General features: G+C 35.3%; 1 protein-coding gene across 1 annotated transcript in view; it reads right to left on the bottom strand.

Moving 5' to 3' along the window:
- Window positions 1-21,369, bottom strand: part of LOC108575511 (formin-like protein CG32138) — a 79,271-nt gene that overhangs the window by 16,601 nt on the left and 41,301 nt on the right. The window contains exon 2 of the mRNA XM_017938328.1: window positions 12,844-12,927. Coding sequence (XP_017793817.1) covers window positions 12,844-12,927 — 84 coding nt within the window. The remainder of the gene's footprint in view (window positions 1-12,843; window positions 12,928-21,369) is intronic.

The raw sequence follows: 21,369 nt of genomic DNA, 5'->3' as shown, positions 1-21,369 counted from the left end.
ATATATATTAAAATATTACTTTTAAAATATTACAGTGTACCTAATTATTGATAATACACAAGCTTGAACGAAAGCTACTGAAATTTTTTAAATTAAAATTGGAATAATTGTATTTGACATAAACGACCGTAATAAAGTTAAATGACCAACAGTTAAATTTGCTGTTGACCGAGCTGATAAAGTAAATAGACGAGATAAATTTTTAATAAATTCAATAACTACAAAATTGATTTTAAACACTGGGGTGCTGCATGTCTTAATTTTTTTAATGGTATATATCTAAAAATAGTGTAAATCGTAATGTTAATGATAAAATTAAATTAGACGATACGGCGACAATAATTTGGTTTGCTGCAAGAGACATTTTTGTAATTTCAAAGTCAGTTTTACTTTTTTAAATAGCATGTCATGCTATGCAGAAGAACAGTTAATATCAAGTAGTGTTTTGCCAGAACATGTGTGAAACGAAACTGATACAGTGAAGAAATACGTTTATCTATTGAAAATTGTGAAAGTACGTGAGAAATAAAAATTAGAAAAAAAAAGCACTACAGAGTTATCTTATTTCACGGGTTGTATAATTAGAGGCTATGCTAGAAGTCTGGACAATAATTGTGTTAATGCACCAGCTGGTGTTTGGACGATTTCAAGAATCTACAGTATAAAGACAATTAGCATCTAAAAGAGGGGTAAAAGGAGCCTTTCGAGGGTCAAACTGATTAACTCCATAAAATAAGAAGTAGAGAAATTCGATGGTACTATACGAACCATTTTACAAAACTTAGTTTGAAATATACGAACAAACAAATATTATAGTGAATTACTGAATATGTAGGTTTTGCATTGTAAGATGTAAAATACATAAAAGTAGATAATATAAAAAGCAGTTGTTCGTGCTTTTACAAATCTTTTATAACTTTGTACAGTTAACCTATTTAACAACTGAAAATATGGAGATTGTACGAGAAATAAATAGGATAGACAGCATTATATATACCACTTTTATTTATTTGGTCAGTATTTTTAAAAATAAATAATCAGTAAAAATGAATATTTTGTCAGTACAATTTTGTTTATTTGGTTGGTATTAATTTGTTTTCTGGCCAGTAAAATGTAAATTTTAGGTTAGGTTAGGTGAGGTTATTTAAAACACTGACTTTTTGTTTCAATCGTTGTAATACTGACCACTTATATTACGTATTGATGTTTCATTTTAAATATTGACCATTTATTGAAAGTACCGATTAAAAATTGTTTAAAATACCGACGCAATAAACAGCAACCTATTAGATATATTAGGTTTATGTAAAGGTTTCCATCTAAAAGGCACTGTATCCTTATTTAAATTTTCACAGTTGGTATTTATACTAAATCTAGTATTAATATTATCTTATTAGTATTCTTATGCCAAACAATTATATATATAATAAAAAATAAATGCACATTCTTAAAAAAAAAATACGTTGGAAACTATCAGACAACAGAAGATCAATACAAAAAATATTTCAGTATTATTATTACTATTATTCCAGAGAAGTTGAATTTTTTTCTGAGAATAATATTTAGGTTCTAAGAAAGATGCTTTCTTGCTGGGACACCTATACTCACACATTTTTACAATAATGCTCGATACTCGCAGCGTCATTTACATGTAAAGTAGAGAAACCTGACTCAACGTGTTTGACTATTCCAAGTATGTGTACTTAGTGCACTTTGTTTTTTCTCGTATTACTAACTCAGAATTTCTAACGGTCGTCTCGTTCGAGAAGTATAAATGTGCGTTCTGAGGGACGATTTCTAAAGGGAAAATAAAGAAAAGAAGAAAAATAGCAAGAGCCAGCGGTGCACACTGATGTGTCGAAGCTGTTGCTGATAGATCTTGCAGAATGCAGTGCAGGGAGTGACTAGAATTGCGCAGAGGGAACGCGCATCGCAGCGAGTGAAAGAGGAAGAAGAGAAGGGACGAATAAATGAGAACGATAAAGGGGATTTGTTCGTGCGATGCTAATCCGCAGCGTGCAGCAAGCTGTCTCACTAGACACACAATAAACGACGCGTTTACACGTTAAACAGAGCCTTTTATTTACGATTCTTTTTTCATCTACACTTTGGACATTTTATCATATGGGCGTGGTTTTAGTATTCAACGTGAAAGTGACATCGATGCTTTACGTTAGTATCGAGCCTATTTTCGCCAATATCTCACTGGAACGTTCGAATATTATTTTTGGAATATTTCAATTAAATTACACGGTAGTTAGTTCAAATATAATTTAACAACGTGCAAGGAGAATGTTTGAAATATTCTTATACCGTGTTCTCGTAATGTAAAGAATTCGAAATACTCAAGTTAATTCTTGATTAACTTGATAAACGATTAATTTTAGTCTTTTTTTTTAATTATCTCCTAGGCGTGTAGATATAAGTTTTCCATTATTTATAATGCTATAACTCACGCTTTTGCCGTGACGCAATGTGCAAAATGAAAGAAAATAATTAAACAGAGTTACGTTTATTGGACGATTAGTTGTGCACGCGTGAATGAGAAACGGGCATGAGCGTTAAGTGGTTAATATTAGATTTGTAGAAAACTTAATGCATAACTGAAGTTGCACGAAAATTATGAAGATAGTTTTATGCATGATTTTGTTACGTTCATCGAAGTACGAGGAATGGCAATAAAGTTTCAAGAATAATTCATTTAAAAATTCTTTTTGAAAATTAGGCAATGTAAGGTTATGTGATCTTGAAAGTAGTCCCATTGAAACTGTACACACGCATTCCAGCGTCGCATCCCCATTGATCGTAACATTTCTGGTATCTGTTCTAATATCTGCGTTACATTCCTGTGAATTTCAGAAACTGACTGATAATGCGCTCTTTTTACGACTCTTTCTAAAAACTATTTCACTAGAATGGCTGAATATCATCTTTTCCATATTTACTAACGAATCATTTTGGCTTAGATTCTTAATCTGTTTGATCTGTTAATAATCCATGTATACAGGGTGTCGCAGTTGAAGGAGGCCATTTAAATATCTTCTTTGTTTTTATCGATTTAAATGATTTCCAAAGGGGAATATCATGGAAGAAAAAGCTTTCAATCATTTAAACCGTGCAATAAATATTTTTCATGACATTGAAATTAAGGACATACTTAAGGGGCCTCCTTCAGCTGGGGCACCCTACATACAAAAATAGTTATGAGGAAATTAATCAGGTTTTACTTCTTTTTTCATATTCATAATTTTAATTTTACCTGCATTTAATTTTAATTTTTCATACGAGGAAAGTAGCATATTCATAAATATTTACGAAAACTGTTAATACTTAATTTTTTTATTCTTACAGAAGCATAAAGGAGATAACTTTAGTAAACATTTTATAAATTAATTCCTTCGGGATTTCTTTTATTCCTTACACTAACTGTATACAGAAAATGATATTTACTTTTCTATAATAAATTTATAAGCATGAAGTGTATACTTTTAATATGATAATACAAATTTCAACAAGTGTAGAAACTTTAATTTCTTAAAGTACCCTGCAGAATTTGAATATTTAATGAAAAGTTTAACTATCTGCGAAATTGACAAGAACTCGAAGAATGTTTAATTTTCGAAATAATCTAAATTCTTCGGGCATTTAATCTTGGTGTGCCTTACTTTCTTCAATACAGACGACTCGTCAAATCCATTTTGTACTTTCTACTGTACTCTAGCGGGACGCGCAGGAGTAATTTCCACTCGAGACGAGTTCCACCCTAACTGCTTGGTTCTTCTCGGTTTAACGAGCCAAGTGGTCCACCTAAACAGCGAAAACCTTTCCTGAACTCTTTACAGCAACTCTTTGTAACGTTTTCCTCCGTTATTTCGGAACAAAAAATCAGCTAATGTATGCGTTAGACCGTTCTATTTTTCCAGCAGGAAAATCTTTAAAAAATTACCGCACCATTGTAAGATACGTATGGACCATTTATTGTGAAAGTGGCGTAAGTCCACTATTTGGATAAAATTGAGAAAAGAAATAATTTACCTATCATTTAATGCGAACTCTTTAACTATAGACAATTTACAGGATACATTCTAAAATATCCCTATGCTTTGATTAACTGAAAATAATCATTTATTATGAAAGTGGTGCAAGTCAATTTTACGTAGTCTAATTAAACTGTGGCATTTTACAGCTAAACTCGCCATGTAATACGAAAATCTACGATTTATGAAAAAGTAGTTAAACTTCTAAACATAATGTAATTTAGCAATAAGTAAATAAATATTGAGATTAAACAATATTTTATTTTTTGTCCTTATTTTTAAACAAAACCGGACTAAAACATAGCGCAATTCAGGTGAAATTGAAACAGAAATAATTTTTACAGTTTAATAATTATGAAGATAACCATAAGTCCATTTATGGTTTAAAAAAACAAATATTGGTTTACTTAATTCTCATAAAAATTATGTGAATATTGAATTTACATATTTTGGGGCAACAATTTTCTCCACCTGGAATATTTCCGTTATTCGTAGTCATGTGGAAAAATTTTACATACAAAACTTGCATGGTATGGAAGATGGCATAACATGATGTATAATAAATATACTTTTTACGTGGGTGGAGGTGTAGAGAAGATGTCAAGTTCAACTGTATTTTTTCAAATGGGATGTTATTCTTTCTTTTCTTATCGCTGTGCGATAACCGCTGTTGTGATAATTTCAGAATGCTATCATTCAAGGTTAAATCTGGTGATAAAATAAATATTCTCACATTACAGAAAATGTTCGTATATAGTCTATGGTGCTCGCGATCGATTTCCGGCTGCTCACGAGGGTGAATCGAATGAACGTGGAAACTGATGTGCTCGTAAATTGCTTTAAGATATTGTACGAGAGGTAGATAAGAATTATGAAAGGTACTGTTTTAAAACTTCGATATTATTATTTCTGTGTGTCGTTTTTGCTGGTTAATAGGTGGAGGGTTCTAAGAATTCGATTGGTAACTTTATTTGAGAGAAGAGAACACACTTTGAGAGGTTTCAATTGTATTGTAAGTATATTTCATTTCGAATGGGATGAAATTTCTACTTAGTACAAAACTTATTTTAATAAGGAACACGGTTAATGCATATATTTTCCATACAGATGCTTTCGTACAAGCTGCATTATCCGTAGATGAATAAGTTGAAAATGTGGCTTAGCACTTTCTCATTTGAACACAAATGTTCAAGTAAATGCTAGTGCCAATGTTTTGCGTACAAACTACTGCGTACAACAATGTTTTGCATGTCGTACAGCGAAAATACGTGCGGTTCAAAATGAATGCGTTTCACAAAGTTGCAAAAGGGGAAATCGCTCTTTGCAACTTTGTTACTGCGAGTCGCTCCCGAAAATTGCACATTGTTGCAACCGAGTTCTCGGTTTGCAACTTTGTTGTCTCGAAAATTTGCACATTGTTGCACGGCGCCCCGTTTTGCAACAATGTGCATTTTTCAGGAGCGACTCACGGCAACAAAGTTGCAAACGCGAACCTCTCATTACAACTTTGTTGCCGTGAATCGCTCCCAAAAAGTGCACATTGTTGCAAACGAGTTCTCGGTTTGCAACTTTGTTGTCTCGAAAATTTACACATTGTTGCACGGCGCGCCGTTTTGCAACTTTGTTGTCGCGAATCGCTCCCGAAAATAGCACATTGTTGCAAACGCGTTCTCGGTTTGCAACTTTGTTGTCGCGAATCGCTCCCGAAAATAGCACATTGTTGCAAACCGAGAACGCGTTTGCAACAATGTGCTATTTTCGGGAGCGATTCGCGACAACAAAGTTGCAAACCGAGAACGCGTTTGCAACAATGTGCTATTTTCGGGAGCGATTCGCGACAACAAAGTTGCAAACCGAGAACGCGTTTGCAACAATGTGCTATTTTCGGGAGCGATTCGCGACAACAAAGTTGCAAACCGAGAACGCGTTTGCAACAATGTGCTATTTTCGGGAGCGATTCGCGACAACAAAGTTGCAAACCGAGAACGCGTTTGCAACAATGTGCTATTTTCGGGAGCGATTCGCGACAACAAAGTTGCAAACCGAGAACGCGTTTGCAACAATGTGCTATTTTCGGGAGCGATTCGCGACAACAAAGTTGCAAACCGAGAACGCGTTTGCAACAATGTGCTATTTTCGGGAGCGATTCGCGACAACAAAGTTGCAAACCGAGAACGCGTTTGCAACAATGTGCTATTTTCGGGAGCGATTCGCGACAACAAAGTTGCAAACCGAGAACGCGTTTGCAACAATGTGCTATTTTCGGGAGCGATTCGCGACAACAAAGTTGCAAACCGAGAACGCGTTTGCAACAATGTGCTATTTTCGGGAGCGATTCGCGACAACAAAGTTGCAAACCGAGAACGCGTTTGCAACAATGTGCTATTTTCGGGAGCGATTCGCGACAACAAAGTTGCAAACCGAGAACGCGTTTGCAACAATGTGCTATTTTCGGGAGCGATTCGCGACAACAAAGTTGCAAACCGAGAACGCGTTTGCAACAATGTGCTATTTTCGGGAGCGATTCGCGACAACAAAGTTGCAAACCGAGAACGCGTTTGCAACAATGTGCTATTTTCGGGAGCGATTCGCGACAACAAAGTTGCAAACCGAGAACGCGTTTGCAACAATGTGCTATTTTCGGGAGCGATTCGCGACAACAAAGTTGCAAACCGAGAACTCGTTTGCAACAATGTGCAATTTTCGGGAGCGGTCCCCGGCAACAAAGTTGCAAAACGGGGCGCTGTGCAACAATGTGTAAATTTTCGAGACAACAAAGTTGCAAACCGAGAACGCGTTTGCAACAATGTGCTATTTTCGGGAGCGATTCCCGGCAACAAAGTTGCAAAACGGCGCGCCGTGCAACAATGTGCAATTTTCGGGAGCGACTTGCGGCAACAAAGTTGAAAAACGATGCGTCGTGCAACAATGTGCAATTTTCGCGGCAACAAAGGTGCGAACCCGATAACACGTTTGCCACAATGTGCATTCGAAAATAATAGCGAGAATGACGCTTGTAACAACGTTACATTCAAGCGTAGTGCTTGTAATAATGTTTACGTTCGAAATAACGCTTCTAATAATGTTGCAATCAGAAATAGAGATTCCGACAATGTTTTGCATTCGAAATAGTGCTTCCGTTACATTTGAGAATAGAGACTGCAGCAATGTGTGCATTCAAGTTTCAAAGATGAACAGTGAAGTAAAAGTATCTTACTACTTAAAAATCACCGAGCAACGACATAAATATTCTTTTTCTGCTACTGCAACCGTGTCCCACACCTTGAACAATTTGCAACCTCAACAAAGGTTCCGCGCAAACAATATGCATTCTCAACATATTTCTCCCCCTTATAAATAACCCCTCTATTTAGTGTTTATCATTTGTGTCGATGCATAGTTGCAATCCTCGTATCACTGAATCAGGTGCACGTTTTATCATCATTGAACTTATTCCAGCACATGCTGCAGTAATCCTTTGCCTCATATTTTCTGGTGTAATCGGTATTACTTGATGGACAGTATTTTTGAGCGCACATGAGTGCATTTTGATGACTTTCCCCATAAACGAAGATCATATACACTTGTTCTTCAAACGAAAACTTCATCTTGATTATCACGGTGATATTTGACACAGCAATCGATTGATACTGACTATCGATATTCCACGCAATGTCGTAAATTGCCAAAATGTTTACTTTCGTTGCTGCACGTAATGTATTATCAGAATGTAAACATTTGGGCAAGACTGATCTGTTTACATAAAATTAAGAGTCACTGAATTACAGCACTTGCTAGAATAAATTCTGTGCTGATAAGACATATCCACGGTTCCACAATTCGAAAGTAATATTTGTTTCACGATCATCACTGACCTTTAATGATAGCACGCTGAAATTATCACAACAGCGGCTATCACACAGCGATAGAAAAAAATAGCTTTCCGTTTAAAGAAATAGAGACGATCATGAAATCTCCTCTACGCTTCCACTCGCGTAAAAAGAATTTACATCACATTATGTATGCAAGTTTTGTATATAACATTTTTTCACACTATTATAAATAACGGAAATATTCCAAGTGGACAAAGTTTTTGCACCACCCTGTATATTCCGTGAATATACCATCGTCAGCTGACGATTAAATCGTAATTCTCATTTGGTCTAATCCAGGCCATAAGTAAGATAACTAGGGAATTTGTGTAACATTTGTTCGCGCCTTTCAAGTCCAAAAGCTTTGTGAATTTACGACTTGCGAGAACTTCTGGTTAAAGGCGGTCGTCCATTTCTATATTTTCCTTTAACAATTTTTCATGTTCTTGTGAAAGTACTGTAAAATTGCTCCGAATCGCCATTTTTTTGACATTTTTACGTCGATATACGTTTCCAACAGAAAAATTTACTTTTTGCCGGACCCTATATTTACCACTTATCGTTCGCTGCTCTAACGGCGCAAGTTAATTTTCTAATTTATCAATACCATCTTACCAGTTTTACATTTCGTAGCACGTGTTCCAGTAATAAGTTGAAAGAACGATTAAAATTACACTGTTTTATCGACCAGGATTTATCCCGAGTAAGTACGAGCTTATTAGACAATCGCAAACGTATTCGTTAAAAGACGCCTCGTAATCGATCAATTTGACCGTAACATTAAAGTTTCGCGTGCATTGAAAAAACAATTTTGTCAGCCACTTGATGCATTTTCCATAATCTACGCCCTCCGTGGATCAGAATAAGTGTCTCGTTCAACGACACTTTCCTCGCCCTCGATTAAACTCGAGATTAAACCCACTTAAGCGTAGTCTCGCAAACGTGCATATACAGGGTGTCTTTTTAAACTGGACACGGTGAAATATCTCCGAAGGAACTGAAACTATCGAAAGAATGTTCCTACGAAAGTTGTTCGGTATGACGAAGGACATAATATGGTATGAATAATTTTTTCACGGATGAAATAGCGGTGGGATCAAGGTCAAGTATTTTTTTTTTTTTTAAACGCAACGCTATATTCTCTTGTTCTATTATAGCGTTTGTCGAGAAGAATCGAACGAGATGCCACATGAGGTAATTTCGTTTTGTGGAAAGTCGTAAAATTGTGGAGAATTTGTATTAGTATGTGGCCGAAGGCGCGTGTCACGTGTTGACCTCACTCTTCGATTTTTCATAAAACGAAATGGTATTTCGTGTGGCATATCGTTGAATTCGTCTCAGCAAACGCTATTATATTATGAAAAAAATTAATAAAAAATCAAGTATAGCGTTCCGTTTAAGAAAATAAACTTGATCTTGATCCCTCCCCTATTTCGAACAAGTTTTCGAACTTATCGAACAACTTTTACAAGAACATTTGTTTTGGCAGATTCAGTTCCTTCCGAGATACTCCACCGTGTCTAGTTAAAAAAGACACCCCGTATATACCTAACGAACGACTATACAGGTCCGTTTGACGGTATCACATTCGCTCGTTACGCGTCTGTAGTCTATATATAGGATAAAACACGCCTCACTTTCTACGAATATTCTCTGCCATTCGACATTTATTTAGAAGCGGGAAAAGAAAAACAAAACATTTTCTAATACTTTTCGGAAATGATGTTAATTTCCGTTGTAACAGCAGTCGGTATTGCAGTAGTGCAAAGTGCTTTATTATCGACATTTTTTAATTCGCAACAAATCTTCTTTATTATTAGACATTCTAATTAGACGAATAACGTAACTTGTTTAATCAATTTAGACAAGTAATGTTGAATAATTTTTTTGAAGCTGGTTCATGTATCGTTTCTTTGTAAGAAGTTGTATATACACTACCGGCCAAAAGTACGGAATCACCTATCAATTTTCAATACTCAATCTGTTACTAATTTTTTGTAGATTTGAAATTGACGTTGCGGAGATCAGTAGCAATTTGCCTCATTTCGACGGACTGGAATGCTTAAAATTCGTTAAAACATTCTTAAAATTGCGAACTCTTTTCTGAAAAGTTTTGCATAACTCACAATGCACAGTGATTCCGAACTTTTGACCGGTAGTGTATAATTCCGCAATATTTGACTTACGTTGCTCCATTGTAATATTTCGATACGAATCTTCGGAATATCTTTCTTTTCATAAAGGTGAACAACTGCTATTTCTAGGTGTTTCGAAAAATTGCTCTGCACGAACGACACGCGTATCCTATGTCCATCACAATGCGATCAAAATGTAAATGAGAAAACCAAAAAAAATCGAATTTTCCTCTTATTTTATGTTACGTCGATTTTTTATCCGAGTATTACGAAAGAATTTTTGCTAAGTAAATAATGCGAAGTGAAGTAAGTAACGACACGAGAGTGTAAAAAAAAGAAAAAGAACGCCGCTTTCGTAATCCCCGATACAAATCGGAAATATGATTAAAACACAGAAGCACGTTGTGGTTTTTGAACGGTCGAAGATATCGTTCGGCAAAGGTCGTTGAAAGCGATAAACGCGCGCACGTTACAGATCAAAGGGAATCGATAGCATTGTTAGAAAAAGTATAAATTTCAGCTGCTCTCAACTGTTCAAATAAAAGGTGAAATCGGCGTACGATGTGTTATTAAACGTTTCGAAAACTATGAAATATTGAACGTGTAATTGTTCAGTTTCTATTTCCTCGTAATGATTTCGTAAAAAAATGTTACGCGTATACACAGGAAATCAGTACAAGAATCAATTTTAACTCCTTGCCTTGTAGCAACGAGCTAGACTCGCGGCACGGATTCTGGTCGAAGTGCGACGAAAATGGTTATATTCGTGACAAAAATAAGATTTACTTCTAATTTTCGTTTTAACCCTCGTACGACGAATGCAGGATCATTTTGACTCAACAGCGATAAAGTCAGGCGGCTCAAATTAGGAGATACACCCTATTTTACGTATCAAATGTAAATAACCAAGAAAAATATCAAATACATATAGTTGAAAGTATGCGTATTTATGCACAATTCCTTCTTGAAACCCGGTGTACAATGGAAATTTTGCTATGGGCCAAAATGACCCTGCATTCGTCTCCCGCGTCCGTCTAAAACAGGGGTCGTGAACCTGCGGCTCTTAAATGTTTAATAAAAATCTGCTGTCGCCACCGCAGAACCGACAGTTGCCCCCCAAAAAATAACTACAGTGCGTCGGTAAAGTAAATGTTTCGACGCGATTCTGAAATTTGAAATTTAAACTTAAATTAAAATTGCGGCTCCCTAAATGTTATTTTTGTACGTTATTTTGTCGAAATGGCTCTTCGGCTCCGAAAGCTTCCCGACCCCTGGCCTAAAACCATTCGCCGTCCGAGGATCAATTTATAAGGCTGAGAATTACCAAATGTAATTAATCTATAATATATTATAAACAATTTCTCGCGGTCAGGTGTATTTGGATGATGCTAAAAACTGTGTGGTGCTCTTCATTTGTTCGAATTTCTTTCTCGTTAGTGAGGTTACCAATTCCGCGTATCAAGAGCGACACAACAGTGCGCGGTTTGACAAATAAACACATATTTTGCAAGATTATGCAAAGTATTTTGCAAAGTATGCTTCATCATTTTCACCGCTGGAACAACTGGAATCATTTGTCACGCATATGGGAAAATACTACGTCGACAAGAACGTGTTAGAATTGGTTTGAAAGGTTCAGAATTGGCGATTTGGATGTTAACGATAAATCGCGCTCCGGACGGTCTAAGACAATTGAAGACAAGGAATTGCAATCACTTCTGAATCACAATTAGAGCTTGGTGTGACTTAAGCGTTTTGTTTTTATGTCAGCAATGAAAATGTTTTCGTTAAAAATCGCGAGAATTTATTTAGACGCCTAATATGTTAGCTTTTCTAACCTGATTTAGTACTGGAACAGTGCACAGCTGACGCTTACATGCATAATCAGCGGAGAAAATCAGAAGTCAAGGGGTTCAGAACCGATTTGGGACCGATATAGAATCGATGATGTTCTGACAGCTAGTTGAACCGGAACCGACACAAGTGAGGACCTTTTTCGTCATAACAGTTATATTCGTCGTTTCAGTTCTCTATGTAACTGTTTTAGAAAGAACCTTTAAGTAACTGTTATCTCTGGAACTGTTTCAATAACTGGTTCAAATACTTTCGTGAGCATTGTGTCGCTGTGCGTGTTTGTTGTATTAAACAAAGAAACATATTTGCTTCTTTGCTTAAGAATTCTTTATTTATTAATGAAGTTTCAATATTCAAGCTTATTAAAAAACGAAGCTTTGTGCAATAAAAATGTTGCTTTATTTGTTTTTTTTTTTGGAGCAGAATTATTTCCATTCGGTGTAAAGATCTTGGTAATGTGAAGAAATCGAAGCTCAGCTTCGATGGTAACCACATGCCTTTTCCGAAGTAAAATTAATCAAATTACCGATACAAATTTCTGTACATCGATGTAAAGTAATCTTTGCACCAATAGAGTACCATTTCTCGAAACACGAAATGACTCATTGGCAACTTTCCAAAAAAGAAAAGAAAAACGGTGAATGTTCAATTCTGATAAGTATAATCATTTAACGTATCACGATAACTTTCCGACTTTATTTTCTGCATGTATCGATAAGAATCTGATGTTTCAATCACGTTTCAAAAAATTCACTTTTGGAAAATCGCTAATGGGTCACTTTTGACCCGCCGGGTCGTTCTAGAGTTAAAGAAATAATAGCTGAAAGTAACCATATTTACACGATTTAACGGAAAGTCCATTGCACAATTATTCTCCGTAGAAAATTATATAATTTGCTGTTATGCATAGTAATTAAGCTAGCGATGCGCGTGTCGTGTACTCACTTGATCGCATATGATGTCCCATTTTTTCTCGTTGTCGTATTGCTTCAAAAGCTTCGCTTTGTCCGGTGGCAAATCCATCGAAGCCTGGAACACAAAAACGATCGAGGTTCAACTTTAATGTCTTCATATCTGACAGAGAGAGACTCGTATAAACTTTTCTCCGTTCGTTCTTCCCCTTAGTTTAACTGTCCTAGCTAACTTTTCTCAACATCCGTGAAAAATTAGATAAAAACTAGTACACGTATACAGGAATATTCGAACAGTTGAACTATTCGAATAATTCGGATTATTCAAATATCAGTAGAATTCGGATTTCAATCTCGAATAGCTCAACTATTCGAATACCAGTAGTATTTGGACTTTAACTTTTTCGAATAGTTGAACTATTCGAATATTTCGTACATTTAGAATATATGAAAATTGCACATTATTTTCATATTTGCGAGTTTAAGACTTCTTAAGACTTCTATCTCTTAATATTTCCTACGTACTGGAGAATTATTTGAACAACGTCTTCAATAGGAGTATTAACGCTAACCGTACCGACACTTGTCCGGGCAAATGACCGGTTACGAAATAATCATATTTCTTCCGAAAGGAATGCAGGTGATTGTCAATTTAATGTAGGAAACAGACTTTAGATAATAATAAAAAAAAAACAAACAAACAAATTACATATTTTGATTTTTAAGAAAATACAGGAGAAAAACAGGTGCATGGTTTTAAATTGAAATTTTAAAACCGGTCACATTTGACCGAGGCCGTGGTACGGTTAGTGTTTAATTAATTAATTTTTTGAGAAAAAGACGTGTGATTTCTTTAAAAAAATGATGCAGCTGTCTTAGCTTCGAAGATTTGGTCTTAAAAACATAGATTGGTTTAAATCGTTCAAATTTTCCTTCGCTATTTCTCTTTGATTACAACCAAAGAGGAATTATAATTTGCTCCAGTTGCGCGATTCGCACAGTAGATTTATTTAACACAAATTTATTAGAAAATTCGCTGAAAAGTAGTTTACATTTTGCTAGAAAACAACATATCCAATCAACCACTAGACTGTGGTCTAAATAATGCATTTTACATGTTTTATGTTACAAACAGAGTTAAAATTAACTTACGAGTTACCTTGGACAATTGTAATCTTCCGATAAGAATTTCCAGTTATTTCTGGTTGGCAATAACTATTTTCTAGGGAGGACCAATCGTTTCAGCCAAATAACACAATTCCAACAGCAAACGCTTTGTTAATGAAAAACCTGTTTTACGGATAAAATTTTAGAATTTTTTTAAATTTTTATGTAAATTAAGAGTGAAAAAAATATATCCTCTAAGATTAACCATAATTTTGCAGACACTAATCTGCCAAAGAAATGTTTTGAGTAAAAATTAGTCAGCCTTTAACATATAGAGGTGTTAAAAATTTCCATCAAATTTTGTTTTCAATATTTTCTCATAAACCAAGTCTCGTATAAAGCGAAACATTCATTTTAACATACTCTCGCAAAACGAATCACCGATACTTGTTTACGTTAACATTAAATCTGAATTTTGTACAGTTTGTAAAAATTTCTAGTCTAAATTTGATTTATCACAGAAAAGAGAACAACTTTTTCACATAGTGAATAACTGAAATGAAAAAGAATCGTGAATCGTGCTGTTACTGTTACTATCAAACCGCGAGACAGACGTAAACAGCAGAAATAACATTGCGCCGATCGTACGGGAAAAGGATGAAAAACGAAGAAAGTTGACGTGAGTGTAATATATAGTCGCAATATGTACGTCATCGTGGCTAGCAACGAGCATAGTCGACGAATAATTATCAAAGAGCGGATGCGGAAGCCACGAGTGCATGACATCACCACTGGCGATACATGCATATTGCAGGCACGGTACTTTTGCTGAACGTTGGATCGTGTGATAGCGCAACGAATGCGTTCTGGGTATCAGAAATTACATAAATCGTACGTTGCACACAGCCAATTTCAAATGCAGCCTTCTAAGCTTGCCGAAACACGTAACCGAACAGTTATAAAATAACAATATCACACCGAGAGAGACGGAGATGTGAAACGACACCTTTGGGTCCTTACAGCGTTAATCCTTTCGCGACGAAGGACGTATACGGGGTGCATCTAAGTAACTGGACCGAGTTATAACTCGGTTGTTGTTGGAGATGGAAAAAAATTGCAGACGAACTGAACAACGTGACGAGAAGTGTAAAAAATTGTGTAGGAAAATGTTTAGAATGCAATGGTGGAACATTTACTGTAGATGCTGGGAAAAAGAGGCAAATATTTCGAAAAGTGTCGAGTTTTTCACGGTTGCACCCTAATACTTTTTTATTCAGAATAGCACGAGGAATTTGTGTCTGGGTGTATAGCTTTCATAAACAAATATTCAAGAAAATATTTTTTTATATATTATGTGAATAAATGGATTTTTTGTAAAATAGTTTATACCATCGAATTAGTCCTTAAAATATATTAATTTCATCAATGTACACAATAACTCTATCTCCGGTAGTTTCCGAGATATTCGTCGAATACTCGAGGGGTGGTTTTCACCCCTTTAACACGGACGATTGCCGATAAAAAAAAATACGTGTCAAATATTTTCATGAGAAGTGCATTATAATTAAATTTCATAAAAATCGGCGATTGACACTTCGACATGTTCCCTTGTAAGATCTAACGCCTCTTGACTCCTATTTATGGGGTCACGCAAAACAGTTGATTTATGAAAATATGATAGAAACAGAAGACAGCTTTGAGAATGTATTCAAAATGAATTTACTATTATAAATACGAATAGACGAATGGAAGCCTACATTCTTGCAGAAAGAAGAAATTTCGAACATTTGTTACAACTGCCACAACAATTGATCAACATCTATGAACATACACTACCGGCCAAAAGTTCGGAATCACCGAGCATTGCAATTTACCACTAAAATTTCCAGGAAACAGTCGAGCGACTTTGAGAATTTTTCATCGTTCGAATCAATTGATATGAGATAAATTGGTAAATGTAGAATTGAGATAAACTTGAAATCTATAAAAAATTAGCAGCAGATTTAATATTGATGAAAAGTGGGAGGTGATTCCAAACTTTTGGCCGGTAGTGTATAGTATAGGTTTGGCTCCGACCTTTTTGGACACACTATATACGCTTTCTAAAAATAGTCATTCATTTACGAAGAGCGTATATATTAGGTCATCACATAAATAATGGCGCCTTAGAAGCCCAATTTTAATACAAAAATAATAGTATTTACACATACTACTGACCATTGTTTGCGAGGACCTTTTGCCATATCTCATGCAACCTTTTAATCCTCTTTACAAAAAAATTCTTATCTTTTGGATTAAAAACCTGATCTAACGTTAACTTCAAGTGGTCCATATTTCCGAAATTTCTGCCATTTAAAACGTTTTTTAGTCAACGAAATAAACGGTAATCCAATGGTCAGGAGAATATGATTGTAAATGGAATATCGTTAGTCACAAGTCGTTGTTCTTTTATTTGGCACAAATCCAAAATGGAATACAGTGAATGGGCCCAAGTGCGGCGTCATCAATCGGTCTTGCAATTCGAGGATTTAATTTACGATCTTGACTATATCGTGGCTCGAAAATCAATGGTTTCAGAATATACGCATTCTACTACTTTTCACTTACAACACAATTTCTGCTGCTATTTTTAACAGACTAATTAAATTAAATTAAATTGTTGACACGATTCGTGAGGTAAGTGTATTTCGAAAAAAGTTGATCTAAATCGATAATCTTCAAATTAACAGATTTCTAATATTATGATTTTTTTGTACCTTGGTTAAAATGATAATTGATATCAGAACAAATGTAGATGAAATCTATTTGTAAAAAGGAAAGGGTTGGAGGTTCTGAAGATAAAATGAGAATTTCTTTCACGAATAATCCTAACTGTTCTTACAAATGTTGCATTATCTTGTTAGAATTTCACAGATCTACTGAAATATTTCGCTCGATTTATATCAATTGCTCCCACACAACGCACAAACGACACGTGTGTATCGTGTTTCAAAGGGAAGGTAGTAGTAAGAAGTTTTGTTACTGCAAAGTAAAGCAACGTCGTCAGACTTTCAGAAAGCCGAGTCGAAACTCGAGTTGCTCCAAATGATCAAAAACCGTAACTGTGCAAATATCGCCTTGCCTCCGGAAAATTATGGCTTTTCCTCACTCACTGCAATTAAGTTCTGTTGCAAAAGGATCACGATTTTCACGGAACTTCCATTGCGTTCCTGGGAATTGTAATTTATTCTGCCCACCGAAGGAGAACGTGCGTTTGCTTTCTCTGAGGAGCAAAGAACCATAGAGAGAATTATTATTTTAAGATCATTGCTGTTAACACGCTTTTTTTTTTCCTTCCGAATATGTAACAACGTAAAAGCAACTTTGAGATAAAATATTTTTTCATCGTTTCAAGTCTTTGACGCACACTTTAGAAATTTTTCTACTATTTATTGGACTGCGGTTAGAATGATCTACGGTGTAAAACGGACGCTCGAAAGTGTTAGTTATTTCCCGAAGTATTACATATTTCATTTTGATGAATTTTACAAGAAAGATATTGCAGTGTAGCACACGTGAAATTTGCACCTTGACACATTTCATGCGGTAAGAAATTAAGACATTTAATTAACGACTTTTCACAGATACGTTGACTTAAAAAGGTTAAGAAATAAGTACTCTGAAAAGAGACCGATTCGAAATACTGTCGGTTACAGAGGTAGACGAACTATTTCCCAAAAACAAGAACAAATAAAAACATACATTCAGTCAAGAAAGTCTCCATGCGCCTCGTTAGAATTTATTTAATATAATTTCAACATATACTATTAGCGCAAAGAAAAATAATTTACATTCATTTGTTAACGATTAAACAGATGAATATAAATATGAACTAGTTTGTTTCATTGTGGGAGAAATATTTTGAGTAACGTCTTATCTACTTGCTTGTAAACGAGAAACTACCTCGTACTTGGCCTTTGGCGCCTTGTTTCTAGACATTTTGCTGAATTCTTGGATACTGTATGGAAATTTAGCTACATTGCTCTTTTTCTTGAACTCAATTGTTGACAAATGTGTGCAAATTATATTTCTTTGTACTAACGTTAAATATCGGTTATATACTACTACATTCTCTATCGAAATTATACAACGCCAAATAAATACTAACAAGGTGTACGGAGACTTTTTCGACTGAGTGTAAACAATGTTTACTATTTAATAAATTCCTATTATTATGCCAAAAATCTTTACAGTTCTGTCTTCTCAGTTCGGCGTCAACGCTGATTTCTATTCCGTTTCTATAAAAAAAAAATTCACACGTATCGACATTATATAAAATAAAAGAGAAATCTTGCCCTCAGATTCGTACCACATTATCAAACGAAAGCGTAAATCCATTACATCCGAGTTGCAACTACTCAACAGATCCTTAGTTTACAAATGCAACTCATCGTGCCGATTAATCCTCTTATTTAACTCTCTTCAACGAGTAATTGAACAAGAGAGAAGAAAAGGAAACACAAGAAAAGGATAATTGTACTTCTTTTAAATCGTGTTATTATATCGTTACAGGCGGGTCTTACGAAGCTCGTGTTTGGGATTCCCAGCGCAATAAATGGAGAATCCTTGGATCACACATTTGTCCCAGATAGCATTATGGTCTATCGTAAGAAACCGGACTGGTTGAACTCGCCGATTGCGAAACCATCTGTTTGTCATGGTTCATTGCGTGGCCGCGAGCGGTGCAAGAAAACAAGACGATCTTGCGGACTGATTGAAATGCAAGATTTCGCTCCAGCCCACTGTCAACTATCCTCCTGCTTTTCATATCTCCAATTCCGAACTACACACTTCCCTTCCACCGATTTCCACTCGACCGTTGGCACGTTAATGTACAGGGTGACTCATTTCGATATATAAATGCTTATGTTTGGGAAACTATCCTCCTGCTTTTCATGTCTTCAATTCTGAACTACACACTTTCCTTCGCTTCCCTTCCACCGATTTCCACTCGACCGTTGGCACGTTAATGTACAGGGTGACTCATTTCGATCTATAAATGCTTATGTTTGGGAAACTATCCTCCTGCTTTTCATGTCTTCAATTCTGAACCACACACTTTCCTTCAATGGATTTTCAACGTTTGGCACGTAAATATACAGGGTGACCCATTTTAACCTATAAATGCTTATATTCCGAAAACTATTCTTCAGCTTTTTTATCTCCAATTCCGAACTATACACTTTCTTTCCACCGACTTGCATTCAACTGTCGACTCTCGTAAATATACAGGGTGACTCATTTCGATTTATAAATGTTTATGTTTGGGAAACTATCCTTCTGCTTTTCATCCCTTCAATTCTGAACCACACACTTTCCTTCCATCGATTTTCAACGTTTGGCACGTAAATATACAGGGTGACTCATTTCGATTTATAAATGTTTATGTTTGGGAAACTATCCTGCTGCTTTTCATATTTTCAATTCTGAACCACACACTTTCCTTCAATCGATTTTCAACGTTTGGCACGTAAATATACAGGGTGACCCATTTTAACCTATAAATGCTTATATTCCGAAAACTATTCTTCAGCTTTTTTATCTCCAATTCCGAACTATACACTTTCTTTCCACCGACTTGCATTCAACTGTCGACTCTCATAAATATACAGGGTGACTCATTTCGATTTATAAATGCTTATGTTTGGGAAACTATCCTCCTGCTTTTCATGTCTTCAATTTTGAACTACACACTTTCCTTCAATCGGTTTTCAACGTTTGGCACGTAAATATACAGGGTGACCCATTTTAACCTATAAATGCTTATATTTTGGAGGTTATTCTTTAGCTTTTTTATCTCCAATTCCGAACTATACACTTTCTTTCCACCGACTTGCATTCAACTGTCGACTCGTAAATATACAGGGTGACTCATTTCGATCGATAAATGCTTATATTTGTAAAACTATCCTCTTGCTTTTCATATCTTCAATTCTGAACCACACACACTTTCCTTCCACCGATTTTCAACGTTTGGCACATAAATATACAGGGTGACCCATTTTAACCTATAAATGCTTATATTCCGAAAACTATTCTCCAGCTTTTTATCTTCAATTCCGAACTGTATATTTTCCTTCTGTCAATTTCCACAGTATGAACACTTTTGCTGCACGAATATTTGAACTAATTGATTTTAACTTTTATTATCCCTTTTTCACCAAAGTTTTCAATATATTGGAAAACGTTTACAGCTTTCAAAACGTAATTGCTAGTATATTAAAAAACTTTTACCACTTAACGTTAATAGAACATGCCACAAGAATACTTGTGCGACTCGCTGTATATTTGCTAGCACGAGATCTACACACATGCAAACTTTCATTACAATAAAGTACTTACAACCACAGGCGGTTCCCTCGCGAATGAAATATTAGCTGTACGTTGTAATACGCTGTAATGAATTCAACGAAATGAAAGAGAAAAGAACATAGGGCGTTTAAAATAACGTTTATTAAATACTTTTCATAGAATTCATCGCGTGCAACGATAATTTTTATTGAAAAAAATATAGATACGAGGAATTGTTACACATTGTTTTTCCACAACTACAAATTATGACTTTGTTTCTTTCATAGTTTTATTAGTTTTTAGTAGTTCAGGGTTTACACCAGTGCTGTCCAAGCTAAGATTAGTATTTAGTAGATTAGTGAAAGAAGCTCAGATGCTAAGTACGTGTGATGTATCAAATTATGTACATGAAAATAATAAATAATAAAAAATATAACAATAATTAATTGACATTATAATTAACCAGAATGGTATTCAGAAAGAGAACTATTAAGGGGATGTACCACCCTCGAGACTTCCGAAAATAGCTAAAAACAGGCGTGCTGGTAACAAAAATTGTTACACATTAAGGCCTTTGGGTCTTTTTTGACCCAAAATGTACAGTCTTACAGAAGAACGCACTAGTATTAACGTATATCTAAAAGTAGGTAAAATTTGGGAATTTTCTTCAGAAGTAACTACCGAATGAAAAGTTTCAAATTTTTCACAGGATATAAATGTAACTTTCACCTTTCTTCTCTAATTTTTACAAACTAAAAATATTACAAAATGGAGGAGTTATTCGCTAATCGCGAAATCTTTCAATTTACAAATAAAAACGTAGCGTGGGATTTTTCAAAAATTCTAATTATTACATAAAAATGGTGGCAAAAAATTAAAAATCGTGCGCTACACCGTGGACAATACATTTTTATTCATAAATCAACAAGAATCGTTTACTTGAAACGTTCCAATGGAAAAGCAAATATTTGCGATTTCACTAGGGTTCTGTACACTCGCGAAAGTACAGAACACGTAACACGCGTTACAGTTATCATTGCGCAATTAGCAGTGCATCAGTTGAGGGAAGTCGGAGGAACAGAGTTTCTACGAAGAACAAGTACAACGCTGAATAATTCACTTT

The sequence above is a fragment of the Habropoda laboriosa genome, unplaced genomic scaffold (genome assembly GCF_001263275.1).
Source record: "Habropoda laboriosa isolate 0110345459 unplaced genomic scaffold, ASM126327v1 scaffold317, whole genome shotgun sequence".
Lineage (NCBI taxonomy): Eukaryota > Metazoa > Arthropoda > Insecta > Hymenoptera > Apidae > Habropoda > Habropoda laboriosa.
The sequence above is the reverse complement of the archived record's forward strand: the minus strand, read 5'-3'. Positions and strand labels throughout refer to the sequence as shown.